Raw genomic sequence first — 19,076 nt, 5'->3', positions numbered from 1 at the left:
ACATTCCCCTACTCCTTCAATTAAATATAATTTTATCATTTTTTTCTTTATAAAAAAATTCTGAATCATATATTGACTAAAAAATTAAATATAATTTTTAAAAATCATGGATGTTATATATTTAAATAGCACAAAAAGACTCTAAAAGAGGCTGGGCACGGTGGCTCATGCCTGTAATCCCAGCACTTTGGGAGGCCAAGGCGGGCGGATCATGAGGTCAAGAGATTGAGACCCTCCTGGTCAACATGATGAAACCCCGTCTCTACTAAAAATACAAAAATTAGCTGGGCATGGGGGCACACAACTATAGTCCCAGCTACTTGGGAGGCCAAGACAGGAGAAGCGCTTGAACCTGGGAGGCGGAGGTTGAGAAAAAAAAAAAAAAAAAGAAAAGACTCTAAAAGCAGAAGACTGTCTCAGGACCTTAGGACCCAGGAACAACACAGTGGCGAGCTTCCTGGGTTTTCTTTTTGCCTCATATGCCCTAGACAGGCTAAAGAAGCCAGCCACCTGGAAACAACAACAGGTACAGATCAAAAGAAGCCAAAACAAAAGCCTGTTCTCTCTGGGCCAAAAGAACAACAACAACCCCAAAACAAAACAAAACAAAAAACAGGAGAGGGGAACCTAGCAAGACAGGAAACTAAAACGACAGCTCTCACTCTGCTCTAACCAACTACCACAGAAGAAATGCAGCCTCACCCACACCCCTTTGAACAAAAGCGGAGAGGGAAGCCTAGACATCTATCCTCAGCAATGTATCACAAGGCACCCTAACCCCTTCTCCTCCACCAGGGTGGTACAAGAAAGCCAAGTAGGGAGTGAAGATTTCATTCCCACCGGGTAGTAATGAGAACACCTCTGCAGTGTCAGTGAAGACCCGGCGGGGAGCCTGGACTTCCACTCCCACAGAGCAATGAGGAGGCATCCCTCCCTGTTTCCAATGGGTGGTGTCAGAGGAGGATGAATGCAGAGTCAGGACTTTCACCACTGCCCAGTGGAGAGAATACCAGTCTACTCCTGCCAAGGTGTCAGCAGAGGTCGGGCAGAATGCAGCAACAAGGCACACTAACTAAAACCTTCTAGCCAGGATGGTATCAGGGAAAGCCTAGGGGGAGGCGGAACCCCTGTAGCAATGAGAAGCCCCCTTCTTCAGTGTCAAGAAAGGCTGAGTGGAGAGTCCAGACTTCTGTATCCACCAGCTGTAGCCAGGCAGTGATCCCTGTCTACTGTCAGAGCGGGGTCAGAGAAGCCAGCTAACACAGAACATTTAAATAAGCTTCAGAATCTCACAATACACAAAATGTTTCAACTAAAAGAACCACTCATCATACTAAGAACCAGGAGGATTTGAAACTACGTGAAAAAAGACAACCAATGGATAACCAACATTGAGATGACAGGCAAGTTAGCCTTAGCTGACAAACACTGTAAAGCAGCCATGATAAAAACACACTTGAAAAACATGGAAGAGTAGAAAGCCTAAGCAAAGAAACAAAGTTTCAGCAAAGAAATAGAAGATACCAAGAAAAATTAAATGAAAATTTTTATAAATGAAAAATAGTGAAAATAAAAAGCTCAGTGAGTAGGCTCAAATATGAAATGGAGGGGACAATGGAAGGAACCACTGAAATTTAAGATAGATGAATAGAAATTACCCAGTCTAAAAAGCAGGGAAAAGGCCCGCCACGGTGGCTCATGCCTGTAATCTCAGCACTTTGGGAGGCCGAGGTGGGTGGATCATGAGGTCAGGAGTTTGAGGACAGCCTGGCCAACATGGTGAAACCCCATCTCTACTAAAGTTACAAAAAATTAGCCAGGGGTGGTGGCACACGCTGGTAATCCCAGCGACTCAGGAGGCGGCTAAGGCAGGAAAATCACTTGAACCCAGAAGGCGGATGTTGAAGTGAGCCTAGATCGCACCACCGCACTCCAGCCTGGGTGACAGGGTGAGACACTGTCTCAAAGAAAAAAAAAAAAAAGGCGGAGATAAAACAGACTGGAAAAAACAAAAACAAAAACAAAACAAAACAAATCAGGAACCTGTGGTCCTATAGCAAAAGATCTAACATTCATATTATGGGTGTTCTGAAAGAAGACTTTTTCAGAGTTGAGAAAATACAGAATAAATAATAGCCCAAAAATCCCAGATTTAACAGGAGATATAAACCTATAAATTCAAAAAGCTGAACAAACTCCAAACAGGCTAAATTCAAAGAAATCCATGCCAAAGTATATCATAATTAAACTTCTGGAAATGAAAGACAAAGTATCTTGAAAGCGGTCACAGAAAAATGGCCTCTTACCTATAAGGGGAAAGTAATTCAAATGACAGTAGATTTCTTATCAGAAAACACGGAGGCCAGAAGGAAGTGGCACAGTACTTTTCAAGTGCTGAAAAAGAAGAATCATCAATCCCGAATGCTACAGACAACAAAAACATACTTCAAGAATGAAAGAGAAATCAAGACATTCTCAGATAAAGGAAATAGATTTGTGATCAGCAGATTTACACTAAAAGAATGGCTAAAGCAAATTTCCTAAAGGGGAAAAACAAGAAAAAAAAAATAAAGCAGGACCTGGAACATCAGGAAGGACTAAAAAACAGTAAGCAAAAATATGGGTAAATATAAAAACTTTGTTTAGTCGTATCACAAATTATGTTTCACAGTTGAAAAAGTAACTGTCAAACACTGTCTTATGTGGACAGAAATGCATGTAGAGGAAATATGTAAACCAAATCACAAACAGGGATGGGTAAAGGGATATAAAAGGACACATTCTTCTATACTTCACTTGAAATGGTGAAATAGTAATACCAGTAGACTGTGATAAATGTATTCAAATATATGATATATACACATAAACATGATACACATGACATATATATGTATATATGTATATGTGTATACATATGCATGTGTGATAACATACACAGGTATCTATAATACACATATATACACACACATATGAAATATATCAACCACTAAAAGAGCTAAAAAAAATACGCTCATAAACAATATAGGTAAATCAAAATGTAATATTAAAAAAAAGTTCAAGTAAGCCATAGAAAGACAAGAAAAAGCAGATGGAAAAACAAAAAAACAGAAAAAACAAAAAACAAAAAAATTAAATGGTAGCCTTAAGCCTTAATATTATCAATAATTACGTTAAGTGTAAGCAGCCTAAACAAGCCAATTAAAATATAGAAACTGGTGGCCAGGCACGGTGGCTCATGCCTGTAATCCTAGCACTTTGGAAGGCTGAGGTGGGCAGATCACGAGGTCAGGAGATCAAGACCATCCTGGCTAACATGGTGAAACCCCGTCTCTACTAAAAATACAAAAAAAATTAGCCGGGTGTGGTGGCGGGTGCCTGTCATCCCAGCTACTCAGGAGGCTGAGGCAGAAGAATCACTTGAACCTGGGAGGCAAAGGTTGCAGTGAGTGAGACAGCGCCACTGCACTCCAGCCTGGGCGACAGAGTGAGACTCCGTCTCAAAAAAAAAAAAAAAAAAGAAAAAAATATATATGTATATAGAAATTGGTAGCATCAACTTTAAAAATATGACCCTATTATATGCTATCCACCAAAAAAAAAAAAAAAAAAACCACTTTTAATATAACAATACAGGCAAGTTGAAAGAAAAAGGATACAGAAAGACAAATCATGCAAACAATTTTAAAACAAAAAGCATGTGCTCTACTAGTATCAGACACAACAGACTTCAGGCCAGGCGCCGTGGCTCACTCCTGTAAGACCAGCATTTTGGGAGGCCAAGGCGAGCAGATCACTTGAGCTTAGGAGTTCAAGACCAGCCTGGGTAACGTGGCAAAACCCTGTCTCTACAAAAAAAATACAAATATTAGCCAGGTGTGGTGGCATGCACTTGTAGTCCCAACTACTTGGGGGGTTGACGCAGGAAGATTGTTTGTGCTCGGGAAGTCAAGACTGTCATGAGCCGTGAAAGACTTGAGAACAAAGAAAATTACCAGAGACAGAGAACTACATAATGATAAAAGGTTCAATCCACAAAGAAAACATAGCAATCCTAAATATGTATGCACCAAAAACCAGAGGTGTAAAATACGTAAAGCAAAAACTTACAGAACTTAAAGAAGAAACAGACAATGCACAATTATAAGTAGAGACTTTAATTCTCTCAACAACTGATAGACCTAAACCAAAAATCAGCAAGGTTATATATGAACTCAACAATACATTAACCAACAGGATGTAAAGAGCATTACAAACGACTACACCCAACAAAAGAAAATGTACATTTCTATTATGTGTCAACAAAGCAAAAACTACAATAAACCATATCTTGGGCCCTAAAAATAAAACTCAACAAATTAAAAAAATTTTTAAATCAGGCCAGGTGCAGTGGCTCATGCCTGTAATCTCACCACTTTGAGAGGACGAGGTGGGAAAATCATCTGAGGTCGGGAGTTCAAGACCAGCCTGACCAACATGGAGAAACCCTGTCTCTACTAAAAATACAAAATTAGCCAGGCGTGGTGGCGCACACCTGTAATCCCAGCTATTCCAGAGGCTGAGGCAGGATCCAGGACGCAGAGGTTGTGGTGAGCTGAGATCACGCCACTGCACTCCAGCCCAGGCGACAGTGCAAGACTCCGTCTCAAAAAAAAAAAAATGAACTGAAATCATAGAATATGCTCTTCATCCATAATGGATTCAAATATAAATGAATAAACGAAATATAACAGAAAGATCTTTAAACACCTAAAAACTAAACAACTCACATGTGAGGCCAGACACAGCGGTTCACACCTGTAATCCCAAAATTTGTGAGGTCAAGGGCAAGAGGATCACTTGAGGCTGGGAGTTTGAGACCAGCCTGGTTAATATAGCAAGAACTTGTCTCTGCAAAAAATTAAAAATAAATAAATAAATAAAAACCTATAAACAGCACACATGTGAAAAAATCACGAATCAGAGAGGAATTCTCAAGGAAAATTTTTGTTTTAGTTGTTGAAACAGGGTCTCGCTCTGTCGCCAGTCTGGAGTGCAGTAATGCGATCGTGGCTCATTGCAGCTTTTGACTGCCCAGGCTCAGGTGATTCTCCCACCTCAGCTTCCCAAGTGGCTGACACTACAGGCGCGTGCCACCATGCCCAGCTAATTTTTGTATTTTCAGTAGATACAGGGCTTCACCATGTTGCCCAGGCTGGTCTCGAACTCCTGGCCTCAAATGATCTGCCTGCCTCGGCCTCACAAAGTGCTGAGAATACAGGCATGAGCCACTGCACCTGTCCTCAAGGAAAATTTTAAAAACGGCTGTAGTCCCAGCTATTCGTGAGGCTGAGGCATGAGAATCACTTGAACCCAGGAGGCAGAAGTTGCAGTGAGCCAAGATTGCGCCACTGCACTCCAGCCCAGGCGACAGAGCAAGACTCTGTCTCAAAAATAAATAAATAAATAAAATAAAAATAAAGAAAGAAGCAGAAATCAGTGAAATTAAAAACAGAAGAAAAAAAAAACAATGAAACAAAGTCTGACTTCAGGAATGATAGCATGAGGAGTTATGTGCATCTGTTTCCTAGTAAAATTGGTAAAAATTATCTTTAAAAACAACCATTTGAAGCCCCTGGAATTGATCCTAAAGATATATACCAAACGCAGAAACATCTATATAAGACAAATCTTCAAAACTAGGTAAGAAAAGTGAGCGTCTATGGTATTTGACCTAAGACCACTCCCTCTCTCCTCACTACCAGTTAGTTCAAGGAGGCCAAGACTACTCCCCCCAATACTGCTGCAGCCTAGAACACGAGGATCCCTATTTTCCCAGCTCCCAATCAAGGGCTACCTTTCCCAGGAAGGGCAGGACATCAAAATGTCTCATCCTTTCCCAGCTACCTCTTGCTGAGGCTAAGTTCTGGGCAAGTGTAGTCAAGAGGCAGAAGCTCCCTTTCTTCACTCAGCCCCCACTCACAGAAGAGTGTAGGTCTGCTGGGAATACTGGGAGTCTGATTACCCTTGTCCTCACTCATAAGATGGTGGTTCCATACCAGGAGAGGCTGCTTAAGAGGACCTTATGGTACTGCCCACCCCATGAACATCTGACTCCTAAAGTGGGGGTATCCCTCACAGACATGTACAGTGGTTCCTACTCCAGAGACCTGACTGGAAGATGTTGCCGAGCTGGAAGAGAAGCAGGCAGTAAAATGGATAGTTCCCAAACTCTTCCCATTAATAGAGCATTGAGAAGTTCAGGCCTAATGGGGCTCTCAGAAACAGTAAAGGCTATAGGAAAAGGCAGTTTAGAAGATCCACAGGTTCAAGATGATACAGGCTAAACTATAGGCCACACAGCTTGGAGGAGAGAACCAGGGGGAGAAACAGCTGAGACAAGTCCTCTTGCGATCAGAACAAATATCAGACACTGACATTAAGAACAAATCCTTCAAAAGACCTCCACTTTGATTAGATTAGTCTACAGAGCAATTTATGCCCCAGGGAATTATTGAAAACAATAGAGTCAAGAGCCGGAAAATCTCACAGCTACATAGGGAAAGACAGGATAGGAGCTCTGCCAAAATCACTGTCATCCCAGGGTGACTGTGGACATACCCAAAGCTATGCCTCCCTAAGAATCAGAGGCTTAACACAAGGGAAGAATGGGAGGCGGCAAAAACAAACTTCAAGAAAATAATCCAGTCGGTCACAAGTAAATAACAATTACAAGCTCTCAGAGGTGCTAGAGGCCATTATTCATTTACTACATCAAAAATGCCCAGTTTCCAACAAAAAAAATTACAAGACATACAAAGAAATACAAAGTATGATGCACACACTGGGAAAGAAAGCAGAAAATAGAAACTACCTATAAAAGTAATCAGATGTCAAATGTGACAGAAAAAGACTGCAAAAGTGACATAAATGTTCAAAGAACTAACAGAATCCATGATTAAAGAGGTAAAGGAAGGTATGATGATAATGTCACATCTAACAGAGAATATCACTAAAGAAATAGATATTTTGCCAGGCAGTGGTGCATACCTGTGATCTCAGCACTTTGGGAGGCTGAGGTGGGTGGACCACCTGAGGTCAGGAGTTCGAGACCAGCCTGACTAACATGGTGAAACCCTGTCTCTACTAAATACATAAATTAGCCAGGCATGGTGGCGGGCGCTTGTAATCCCAGCTACTTGGGAGGTTGAGGCAGGAGAATTGCTTGAACGTGGGAGGCGGAGGTTGGAGTGAGCCGAGATTGTGCCACTGCACTCCAGCCTGGGCAACAAGGGCAAAACTCCATCTCAAAAAAAAAAAAGAAAGAAAGAAAGAAATAGATGTTTTTTAAAAGAAGACCCAAAATTAAAAATTCAGTGGAGCGGTTCAACAGTACATATAAACTAGCAGAAGAAAAAATAAACTTAAAGATAGATCAATAAAGATTGTATAATCCAAAGAAAAATAACAAAGCTAAACAGAGCCTCAGAGCCATCATTACACACACCATTCAGCATACCAACAAATGCATAATGAGAGTTTCAGAGGAAAGGAGAGAAGCACAGGCAGAAAAATATCCAAAGAAACAATAACTGAAAATTTCTCGGCCTGGCGCGGTGGCTCAAACCTGTAATCCCAGCACTTTGGGAGGCCGAGATGGGCGGATCATGAGGTCAGGAGATCGAGACCATCCTGGCTAACATGGTGAAACCCCGTCTCTACTAAAAAATACAAAAAACTAGCCAGGAGAGGTGGTGGGCGCTTGTAGTCCCAGCTACTCGGGAGGCTGAGGCAGGAGAACGGCGTAAACCCGGGAGGCGGAGCTTGCAGTGAGCTGAGATCCTGCCACTGCACCCCAGCCCTGGCGACAGAGCGAGACTCCGTCTCAAAAAAAAAAAAAAAAAGGAAATGTCTCAAATATATTGAAGAACACCAATACCAACCCATACATCCAGAAAGTTCAATGAACTCCAAGAAGGAAAAAAACACAAAGAGATCAAAAAAAGACATCACAGTAAAAAGGTAGAAGTTAGAGACAAAGAGAAAATCTTGAAAGCCACAAGAGAAAAAGTTATCATTACCTACAAGGGAAGCCTAATAAAACTAGCAGCTGACTTCTCAGGAAAAACAAGGGAGGGCAGAAAGTAATGGGATAACACATTCAATGTGCTCAAAGGAAAAAAAAAACCTATCAACCAAGAATTTGATATCTACCAAAGTTATCTTTCGAAAATGAAAGAAAAATAAAGCCATTCCTATATTTAAAAAATAAAAGAGAGAGAATTTGTTGCTAGCAGGCCCACTTCACAAGAAATATAAAAGGAAGTTCTCTAGGCTAAAAGGAAAGGACGACAGGTGGTAATTCAAATCCACAGAAACAAACAAAAAGTATCAGTAAAGGTAATTAAGTAATTATAAATAACAGTAATAAGTGCATTTTTTCTACTTTTTTAACAGATGTAAAAGTCAAAGGAGGCTGGGCCTAGTGGCTCACACCTGTAATCCCAGCACTTTGGGAGGCCAAGGCGGGTGATCAACTGAGGTCAGGAGTTTGAGACCAGCCTGACCAACATGGCAAAACCCCATATCCATTAAAAAATATATATACACAAAAAAATTAGGCAGGTGTGGTGGTGGGCGCCTGTAATCCCAACTACTCGGGAGGCAGAGGCAGGAGAATCGCTCGAGCCTGGAAGGCAGAGGTTGCAGTGAACCAAGACCGCGCCACTACACTCCAGCCTGTGCGACACAGCGAGACTCCATCTCAAAAAAAAAGGCAAAGTAATAATTATAACAACGTAATGCAAGGTTTGTAACATAAATAGATGTAATATGCATAACAACAAAACCACAAGAAGGGAGAAAAGAGAATATGAGTAACATTTCTATATTTTACTTAAACTAAGCCAGCATAAACCTGAAGCTGATTCTGTTAAAATGTACATGGTAAGCTCTAGGGCAACCACTAATAAACTATCTCAAAAAACAAACTAAAAATGTCATTAAAGACATCTAAAAAATTCATTAAAGAAATGTAAATGCAGCTGGGCATAGTGGCTCACACCTATAATCATGATACTTTGGGAGGCTTGAAGCAGGAGGATCACTTGAGGCTAGGAGTTTGATACCAGCCTGGGCGATGTAACAAAACCCTATCTCTACAATAAATAAAAGAAACTAGCCAAGTGTGGAGGTGTGTGCCTGTTGTCCCAGCTACTTAGGAGATTGAGGCAGGAGGAATGCCTGAGTCCAAGAGTTCAAGGCTGCAGTGAGCTATAATCACATGACCAGACTCCAGTCTAGGAGACAAAATAAGACAGTGTCTCTAAAAAAAATAAAAAATCAACTTATATGCTTCGTTACAAAATATTCACTCAATGTAAAAGAAAGCAGTAAAGAAGAAATAGAGAAACAAAAAAGATATTCAAGAAGGTCACAGGATACAAAATAAACATTTAAAATTATATTTTATATACTAGCCATGAACATATAGACATAAAATTTTAAAATACAGGTTGAGTACCCTTCTCCAAAATGCTTGGGACTAGAATGTTCCAGATTTGGGAGTTTTTCAGACTTTAGAATATTTGCACATACATAATACGATATCTTGGGCACGGGACCCAACTCTACACATGAAATTCACTTATGTGTCATAAATACCTTATGCACATAGCCTAAAGGTAATTTTATATAATATTTTAAACAATTCTGTGCATGAAACAGTATTCACTGCATCTGTCATGTGAGGTCAGGTATAAAATTTTCCACTTGTGGCATCATGTCAGTGCTCAAAATGTTTCTAATTTTGTAGTACTTCAGATTTCAAATTTTCAGATTAGGAATGTTCAACCTGTATAATATCATTTACAATCACTTAAAAAAAAGAAACAGAAAACATGTTACCAGATTATATGCTGAAATTACAAAACACTGATGAAAGAATCAAAGACCTAAATAAACAGAAAGATATACCATGTTCATAGATTGGAAGAGTCAACATGATAAAGATGTCAACTCCCTGCAAACTAACATATGGGTTTTAATGTATCCCTATAAAAATCCCAGCAAAAGTTTTTGTGTGTGTGGCAACAGAAAAGATTATTTCAAAATTTATATAGAAAAGCAAAGGAACTAAAACAGCTAAAGCAATTTTGAAAAGGAATAATATAAGAGGAATCAGTCTACCCAATTTCAATACTTATTCTGTAGCTACAATAATCAAAACCGTGGTATTCACAAAGAAATGGACACATAGATCAATGGAACAGAACAGAGCATCCAGAAATAAATCCACACAAATATGCCCAACTAATTTCTGACGTGGTACAAAAGCAATTCATTGTGGAAAGACAGCCTTTTCAACAAATGATACCAAACCAACTAGACATCCATATGGGAAAAAAATAAACCATGACCTAAGTCTTACACATTATAAAACACTTAACTCAAAATGGATCACAGACTTAAATATAAAATGTAAAACGTTTAGAAAAAATATATGAGAAAGGCCAGGCGCAGTGGTTCACCTGTAATCCTAACACTTTGAGAGGCCGAGGCGGGTGGATCACGAGGTCAGGAGATCAAGACTATCCTGGCTAACGCAGTGAAATCTCGTCTCTACTAAAAATACAAAAAATTAGCTGGGCATAGCGGCGTGCGCCTGTAGTCCCAGCTGCTGGGGAGGCTGAGGCAGGAGAATGGTGTGAACCTGGGAGGCAGAGCTTGCAGTGAGCGAGATAGTGCCCCTGCTCTCCAGCCTGGGTGACAGAGCAAGACTCCGTCTAAAAAACAAAAAAAATATATCTATATACACAATAAAAAAATGTATGAGAAAATCTTCAGGCTCTAGGGTTAGGCAAAGAATTATCTTCGATATGACACTAAAAGTATGATTCATAAAAGAATAAAATGACAGGCCGGGCGCGGTGGCTCAAGCCTGTAATCCCAGCACTTTGGGAGGCCGAGACGGGCGGATCATGAGGTCAGGAGATCGAGACCATCCTGGCTAACATGGTCAAACCCCGTCTCTACTAAAAAATATACAAAAAACTAGCCGGGCGAGGTGGCGGGCGCCTGTAGTCCCAGCTACTCAGGAGGCTGAGGCAGGAGAATGGCGTAAACCCGGGAGGTGGAGCTTGCAGTGAGCTGAGATCTGGCCACTGCACCCCAGCCTGGGCGACAAAGCGAGACTCTGTCTCAACAAAAAAAAAAAAAAAAAAGAATAAAATGACAAATTGAACTTCATCAAAATTAAAAAATTTTACTATGCAACAGACCCTGATAAAAGATTGAAAAGAAAAACTACAGATTGAGAGAAAATAGTTGCAAATCACATATCTGAAAAAACGTTTATTACCTAGAATATATAAAGAACTCTCAAAACTTAACAGTAAAAAGAAAAAAAATCCAATTAAGAAATGGACAAAAGACATAAAGGGACATTTCACCAAAGAGATTCAACCCATGGCAAATGAATATATGGAAAGGCTTACAACATCATTAGCCAATATGAAAATGCAAATTAAAAGCAAAATGAGACATCACTACATACCTGTTAGAATGGCTAAAATTTAAAATAGTCACAACACCCAAATGCTAGCAGGAATGCAGAGAAACCAGATCATTCATACACTGCTAAATAAGCATGTGAAATGGGGCTGAGCATGGTGGCTCACACCTGTAACCCCAGCACTTTGGGAGGCAGAAGCAGGTGACTCACTCGAGGTCAAGAGTTCAACACCGGCCTGGCCAACATGGCAAAACCCATCTCTACTAAAAATACAAAAATTAGCCAGGCATAGTGGCGGACACCTGTAATCCCAGCTACTTGGGAGACGGAAGCAGAAGAATCACTTGAACCTGGGAGCCGAAGGTTGCAGTGAACCAAGATTGTACCCCTGCACTCCAGCCTGGGCAAAAGAGGAAGACTCCATTTCAAAAAAAGAAAAGAAAAGAAAAGAAAAATATAAAACAGTACAGTCATTCTGGAAACCAGTCTGGCATTTTCTTAAAAAACTAAACATGCAACTACCATACAACCCAGGAACTGCAATCTTGGGCATTTATCCCAGAGAAATGAAAATTCACAGCCAGGCACAATGGCTCACACTTGTAATCCCAGCACTTTGGGAGGCTGAAGCAGGTGAACTGCTTGAGTCCAGGAGTTCAAGACCCACCTGAGCAACATGGCAAAATGCTATCTCTACAAAAAATATAAAAATTAGCCAGGCATGCTGGCCTACACCTGTGATCTCAGCTACTTGGGAGGCTGAGATGAGAGGATTGCTTGAGCCCAGGTGGTTGAGGCTGCAGTGAGCTGTGATTGCGCCACTGCATTCCAGCCTGGGTGAGAGAAAGAGCCTGTTTCAAAAAAAAAAAAAAAATTACATTCACATAAAACCTGTACATGAATGTTTTTAGCACCTTTATTCATAATAGCCAGAAACTGTAAACAACCCAGTTGTACTTCAACAGGTTCATGGGTAAACAAACTGTGATACATCCACACCATAGAATACCACTCAGCAATGAAAAAATAAAACTACTAAAAAGCTTGGATGACTCTCAAGGGATTCATGCTGAGTGAAAAAAAGTCAATCCCAAAAGGTTATAAACTATGTTTTCATTTGCATAGTATTCTTGAAATAACAAAAATATAGAAATGGAGAATATATTCGTAGTTGAAAGGAATTCAAGGGCGGGTGCAACAAAAGGAAGATGACTTGGTTATAAAAGGGCAACATGAGGGATTCATATAGTAAAGTTCAGCATCTTAACTGTATCAATGTTAATACCCTAGTTGTAATATACTATAGTTTTGCAAGATGTCATCATTGGGAAAAACTGAGTAAGATGTACAAGATAGCTGTATTCTTAAAATTTCATTTAAATCTACAGCTCAAATATCAAGTTTAACAAAAATAAAATTTTAATGAAATTGATATCAAATAGCATGTACCAAAATAAAATCAAGCACATCAGTTTTGTCCACTGAAAGAAGTAAATGCTTATTTTTACCATCTGATATAATATGTCTAAAAATTCGAAAGTGAACTATAAAGCAGTAGAGCATAGTTTGGCTTCTGTGGAGGTCACTAATACTGAGAAATATGCAAGATGTATAACACGTCTCAAATGTTTCAGAAGTTTTCAATATAATTTACGGCATAACATGCAATGTATACTACTCTAATAGCAGTTTGTGGGGTTTTTTTTGTTTTTACTTTGAGACAGGCTCGCTCTGTCACCCAGGATGGAGTGCAGTGGCATGAACTCAGCTCACTACAATTTCCATTCCCCCGCTCCGGGGTTCAAATGATTCTCCTGCCTTAGCCTCCTGAGTAGCTAGGATTACAGGCATGCACAACCAAACCCAGCTAATTTTTGTATTTTTAGTAGAGACAGGGTTTTGTCATGTTGGCCAGGCTGGTCTCGAACTCCTGACCTCAAGTGATCCACCCACCTCAGCTTTCCAAAGTGCTGGGATTACAGGCGTAAGCCACTGCGCCTGGTCTCTAATAGCACTATTGACCCATTCAGTGACCAAATTCCTGGAATCTAGAACAATGTCTCGCACAATAATTATGTACTGAATAAGATGATGTTTACTAATATAACATGAAGCTCAAAGCAAATACCACCAATGCTTTTTTCATGCAGTACTGAAATTGTATACTGCTTTCTATGAAAATGTTTTAGTTTTATGTGCAAATGTAAATTTACATAATTATCATATAATTAGAATACACTTTTATAAAGAGTATTTACATAAACACTTTCTTTTAAGTGTCATAACCTAAATTACAGTTACCTTATTTAAAGCATGTCCAACATGAGGGTCACCATTTGCATAAGGAGGTCCATCATGAAGGCAAAATTCTGTCTTTACTTTTCTTTCTCTTTGCCATGAATAAAGTTCTGAAAATCCACATTTCTGTTTAAAAAGAACAACGATATCTAAACATCATATAAATACATACTCCTGAGTCTAACCATAAATAACAGCCAACACTTGCTTATTTCCATTCCAATCTACTGAACTCTGAAACACAAGGTGAGGTTTCTGAAATGCGTGTCTAAGTACACATCTCTTAAAATCTTTCAGTAGTTTCCCCATACACCTCAGATTGAAGTCTAAACTCTATATGATATGCAGGACCCCACAAAGGTTTAGTTCCACTAAGTTCTCGTGCATTCTCTCATCACTTCCCAGGCTTCACTCCTCATCCCCGCCATGTTGAAGGACCTGCAGATTCCCGACACACATATTCTTGCTATTCTTTGGCTGCAATGCTTGCCATTCCCCAAATCTGGGAACAACGTGCATGGCAGTCTCAGTTCCCTTCCCTCACTTGCTGTGATCTTGGCCAAGTTACTGTGCACTTACGGGTCTGCTTTCTCATCTGAAAAAAAAAAGTGTTAATATCCATCGTACAGGGCTGGTGTGAAAATTAAACGAGAAAACATTTGAAACTGTCACTCTTTCTGGCATACAGAAGGTACTAAAAAGCCTTTAAAAAATTAGATGAACTCTTATAACTGTCAGAATATTTAGGCTAAGTATATTTACCTAACCAATATTCCAAGAATATCAGGGATTTTTAAAGACTAGAATTACAGAAACTAACAAGAGGAATCTCTGCCCTTAGAAAGTTCAGTCTAGGCTGGGCACAGTGGCTCACGCCTGTAATCCCAGCACTTTGGGAGGCCGAGGCGGGAGGATCACTTGAGTCAGGAATTCGAGACCACTCTGGCCAACATGGTGAAACCCCATCTCTACTAAAAATATAAAAATTAGCCGGGAGTGGTGGTGCGCACCTGTAATCCCAGTGACTCGGGAGGCTAAGGCAGGAGAATCGGTTGAACCCGGGAGGCGGGGGTTGTAGTGAGCCGAGATCGCGCCATTGCACTCTGGCCTGGGCGAGAGAGCAAGACTCTGTCTCCGGGAAAAAAAAAAGCTCAATCTAAAACAGGAGACAGACACATACAGACACATAGTCTATAAAGGGGACTCAGCAGAGGAAGTACTGCTACTATATATTTCAAACGAGTCATAATTCCAACTAGAGATCTAAAAGATCCAAAAAGTGGGCTTCAACTTCCCCTTCATTCATCATAATTGAGGTTTTTAAGGTTTTTTTTAAGGATGGGGGCGGTGAGGCTGTCCAGCCAATATGGTCTCGAACTCTTGGCTCAAGAGATTCTCCTGCCTTGGCCTTTCAAAGTGCTGGGATTACAGGCGTGAGCTACCGCGCCCAGCCTGGGTTTTTATTTACATGTGGACACGTGAATTTGCTTTTTACAAGGCACTGGAAAAGTGCCCTAAGTCGATCTTTTTTGCTTACGACAGAAATGGGACGTACGTGCGATACATGCTGGTATCTGGGCATCACTAGTGACCCCTTAATTTCCCGCTCCGGAACCTGCTACAAAGGAGGGATTCATCTAGAGATTTCTTCACTTAGGTTTTCAGCCCACAAAATCTGTGCGAAGCAGATGAATGCCGCCGATCTGGTCACACCCCCGCCCACCCGCACCCGCGTGGAGCACAGAGGTGTGGCTCCTGCCGAGCGCCCTGGGCCCACGGCCGGATCGGGTCTCTCCGGAGGCCCTCCGCCGAGACGGGGCCCGTACCTGCTGGATCTCCAGCTCCTTGTCCGGCTGCTGGCGGCCCAGCAGCTTCATGGGGAAGTTGGTCTGCGGCAGCAGCACCGTGTCCCGGTATCTGCCAGTATTCGAGTTCGGCTGGTGGTTACTGGCCCCGGAGACCGACCGCACCAGAAGTCTCTTCGTCGCCCCTTGCCATCCAGGGCTGCAGGGAAGGCGGGGCGTCCCCCACAAACTTCGGGCAGTGGCCAGGGCGGCCGCCTCCGGCCCGCGAGGGCGCAGCCCCCAACGCATTGTCTGGCAACCCCAGAGCGCGGGGTCCTCTGCTCCCGCCCCAGCTCAAAGGGGCAGGACCCCAGGAAACCTAGGAGAGCCGAATAAGAGGGCGCACGCGCCCGGGGAACGGAAGGGGCGGGAAGGGAGCGGCGGGGAGGGGCGGGGCGGCGGACACCGCCTTCCCGGAGTCCGCGGAGACTGAGCCACCTCCGGGTCCTCCTTGCAGCCGCCGAGGGGCGGGCTCAGATTCACGGGGGCGGGGAAAGATGGGGCTCATAGTCCAATCACTGTGCCCTGCTTTTTTAAAATATATATATTTTTAATTTAACACAACAGAGCTGTGATTGTATCACTTTAACATGTAGCCAATAAAAAGTGAGATATTTTACATATTCTCTTATACGAAGCCTTTGAAATTTGACGTGTACTTTGCACATACTGCACATCTCAATCTGGACTAAACTCATGGCAAGGCCTCAACAGGCACACTTGGGTAATGACTACCCTTGTGGGCAGCACAAAGTTCAGTGAAAATATTGTAAAATAATAAAATTTCAGGAAATCGAGTTTTAAAGATCTAATTGGCTATCATTAGATATTCCTAAACCTTTCTACAAAATAGGATCTCTGATGAGGGGGCAGGGTGAGGTTTATACGCAGAAAAGGTTGAAGAAAGCAGAAACAGGGAAGGAAAAGCAGACGCCATTTGGCTTAATGGATTTGGCTATCATCTCTCCTGATTTCCTGGAACGCAGACCTTACAAGCAAATAGACTAGTGCAGGAGCTCAGTCCAAATCAATGACTTCCCATAAATTTTAACAATATTATAAAACAATTTAACCTTTGTTTAAGATTCCCTAAATCCCTGTTATATCCCACTCATAGAATAGTTTGGTATGTATAGCAACTTCTGCTCCTGTTTCTGACAGATTCTGCTCTATTTGGTTGTCCAATTCATAGTAGTTCACAATTGTTACCATTTCATTGTAGAGTATACATCTTGGGAATAGCCTTCCTAATCATAAAACACAACATCCAGAACATTTAGTTCACATAAATAAGAGAGACATATTTTCTACAAATATGAAAATATGTATATACCAAAAAAAGATACCAGAAAGTGAGAAACCAAGTGATAAATAGAAAGCACTCAATCAATGTCAGCCTTTCACCAGTCAGTGACTCCAGCTCTGTACCTGAATTAACTCATTTAATCTTCAAGACCAGATGAGGTGAAGACACAGCATACCAAAAAACCATATGCGATAGGAACTATGAGTATTTCCATTTCACAGATAAGGAAACTAAGGCACATAGAGTTATGTAACTTGCTCAAGATGATACAACTAAGTAGCACAGCTGGAATTCAAACCCAGTTAGATTCCAGTGTGTGTGCATAGCCACCATCTTATGTTGCCTTCCCTACACTATACTGTGGAAGAAAGTATTTGCTACACATTAAAAAATAATAATATACAAAATGCATAAAGAGCTGCTACAGATCAAAAAGATAAATGTAAACAACCCAATTAAAAAAAAGGGGGGGGGATAAAAGAAGTTGGACACAGTAGCTCATGCCTATAATCCCAGCACTTTGGGAGTTCGAAGTGGAAATATCACTTGAGCCCAGGAGTTTGAGACAACCCTGGGCAACATAGGGAGACCCCTGTCTCTAAAATAATTTTTAAAATTAGCTGGTTGTGGTGGCATGTGCTTGTGGTCCCAGCTGCTTGAGAGGCTGTGGTGAAAGGATCGCTTTAGCCCAGGAGGTCAAGGCTGCAAGTGGACCATGATTGCACCACTGCATTCCTGCCTGGGCAACACAGTGAGAGCCTGTCTCAAAAATAAATAAATAAAACCATATATATATGGTTAAAGTGATATAATTTAAGTTATGTATATTTTGCCACTTCCCAAAAAGTGTCTACTTAACTCACAGAGTTACTGTGAAAATCAAATGAAGAAGTAAAAGCCTTTTTAGGCTAAGTGCGGTGGCTCACACCTGTAATCCCAGCACTTTGGGAGGTCGAGGTGAGCAGATCACCTGGGGTGATCCAAGACTAGCCTGGCCAATATGATGAAACCCCGTCTCCACTTAAAAAACAAACAAACAAACAAACAAAATTAGTCCGGCGTGGTGGCGCGCCTGTGGTCCTAGCTACTTGGGAGGCTAAGGCGGAAGGATCGCTTGAACCCAGGAAGCGGAGTTTGTAGTGAACCTAAACTGCGCCACCGCACTCCAGCCTGGGCGACAGAGTGAGACACTGCCCCCTCCCCCAACCACGCCCCCCAAAAAGATCCCATCTGTACAAAAAAACTTTTAATTAGCCGGATGCGGTGGCGCGCACCTGTACCAGTAGTCCCAGCTACACGGGAGGCTGAGGCGGGAGGATGGCTTGAGCCTAGAATTGGGAAGGCAGCAGTGAGCCATAATCGACTCTGGGCGATAGAGCAAGCTATCTGTCTCTTAAATATATATATGTTTATTTTATTTATTTTTATATACTTTATATATATTTTAATATTTTATATATATTTATGTATATATAAATACACACACATATATATTTTTAAGAGACAGATAGCTTGCTCTGTCGCCCAGAGTCGATAATGGCTCACTGCTGCCTTCCCAAAATACACATATATGTGAATATATACACACACACATATATAAAATGTATATATATTTATATATATAAAAATATATGTGTGTATATATACATACACACACACATACATATGCAAGCATCTTTAACACAATTCTGATAAAGTTGCTTTGTTGTTGTGTGGGGCGTGAGAGGTGGAGGTGTGTGTGGTGGACCTGCTGAAGCCTGTTCACGGACCGCTAGGGGTTCTAAGTTAAATAGCCGCAGAGCGATATCACTAATCCAATGAACATTTTAAAACAGTGAACTCTACAAAGTGGGCTGGAAGACAGGTGAAATCAAAACCAATTTTTTTTTTTCAACACACTGTTGCTGCCTTAATGTTTTATTTCCTTCTTCTTGTTTTCTTTTCTTTCTTTCTTTCTTTTTTTTTTTTTTTTTTTTTTGAGCCTATCTTTGAAAGTTGGAACACCTTTCCCTTTTATTTAATACAATAGGTGACTTGCACCTACGGAGAGCTTGGAGAAAACACGGACAACTGGTATTTTTCCCGCGGATCAGGAGTCTAAAGACGCAGTGTTAAATCGCTGTTGTGCGCTTGCGCGGAG

General features: G+C 41.2%; 1 protein-coding gene across 1 annotated transcript in view; it reads right to left on the bottom strand.

The window, feature by feature from the left end:
- The window catches only part of LOC105493738 (isoleucyl-tRNA synthetase 2, mitochondrial), a 73,489-nt gene extending 57,522 nt beyond the window's left edge, over positions 1–15,967 (bottom strand). Inside the window, exons 1-2 of the mRNA XM_071080933.1 lie at positions 15,613–15,967; positions 13,790–13,912 (exon numbers count right to left, since the gene is read on the bottom strand). Coding sequence (XP_070937034.1) covers positions 13,790–13,912; positions 15,613–15,879 — 390 coding nt within the window. The 5' untranslated portion in view covers positions 15,880–15,967. The remainder of the gene's footprint in view (positions 1–13,789; positions 13,913–15,612) is intronic.
- Positions 15,968–19,076: the final 3,109 nt, after the last annotated feature.

This window comes from Macaca nemestrina, chromosome 1, assembly GCF_043159975.1.
Source record: "Macaca nemestrina isolate mMacNem1 chromosome 1, mMacNem.hap1, whole genome shotgun sequence".
Lineage (NCBI taxonomy): Eukaryota > Metazoa > Chordata > Mammalia > Primates > Cercopithecidae > Macaca > Macaca nemestrina.
The sequence above is the reverse complement of the archived record's forward strand: the minus strand, read 5'-3'. Positions and strand labels throughout refer to the sequence as shown.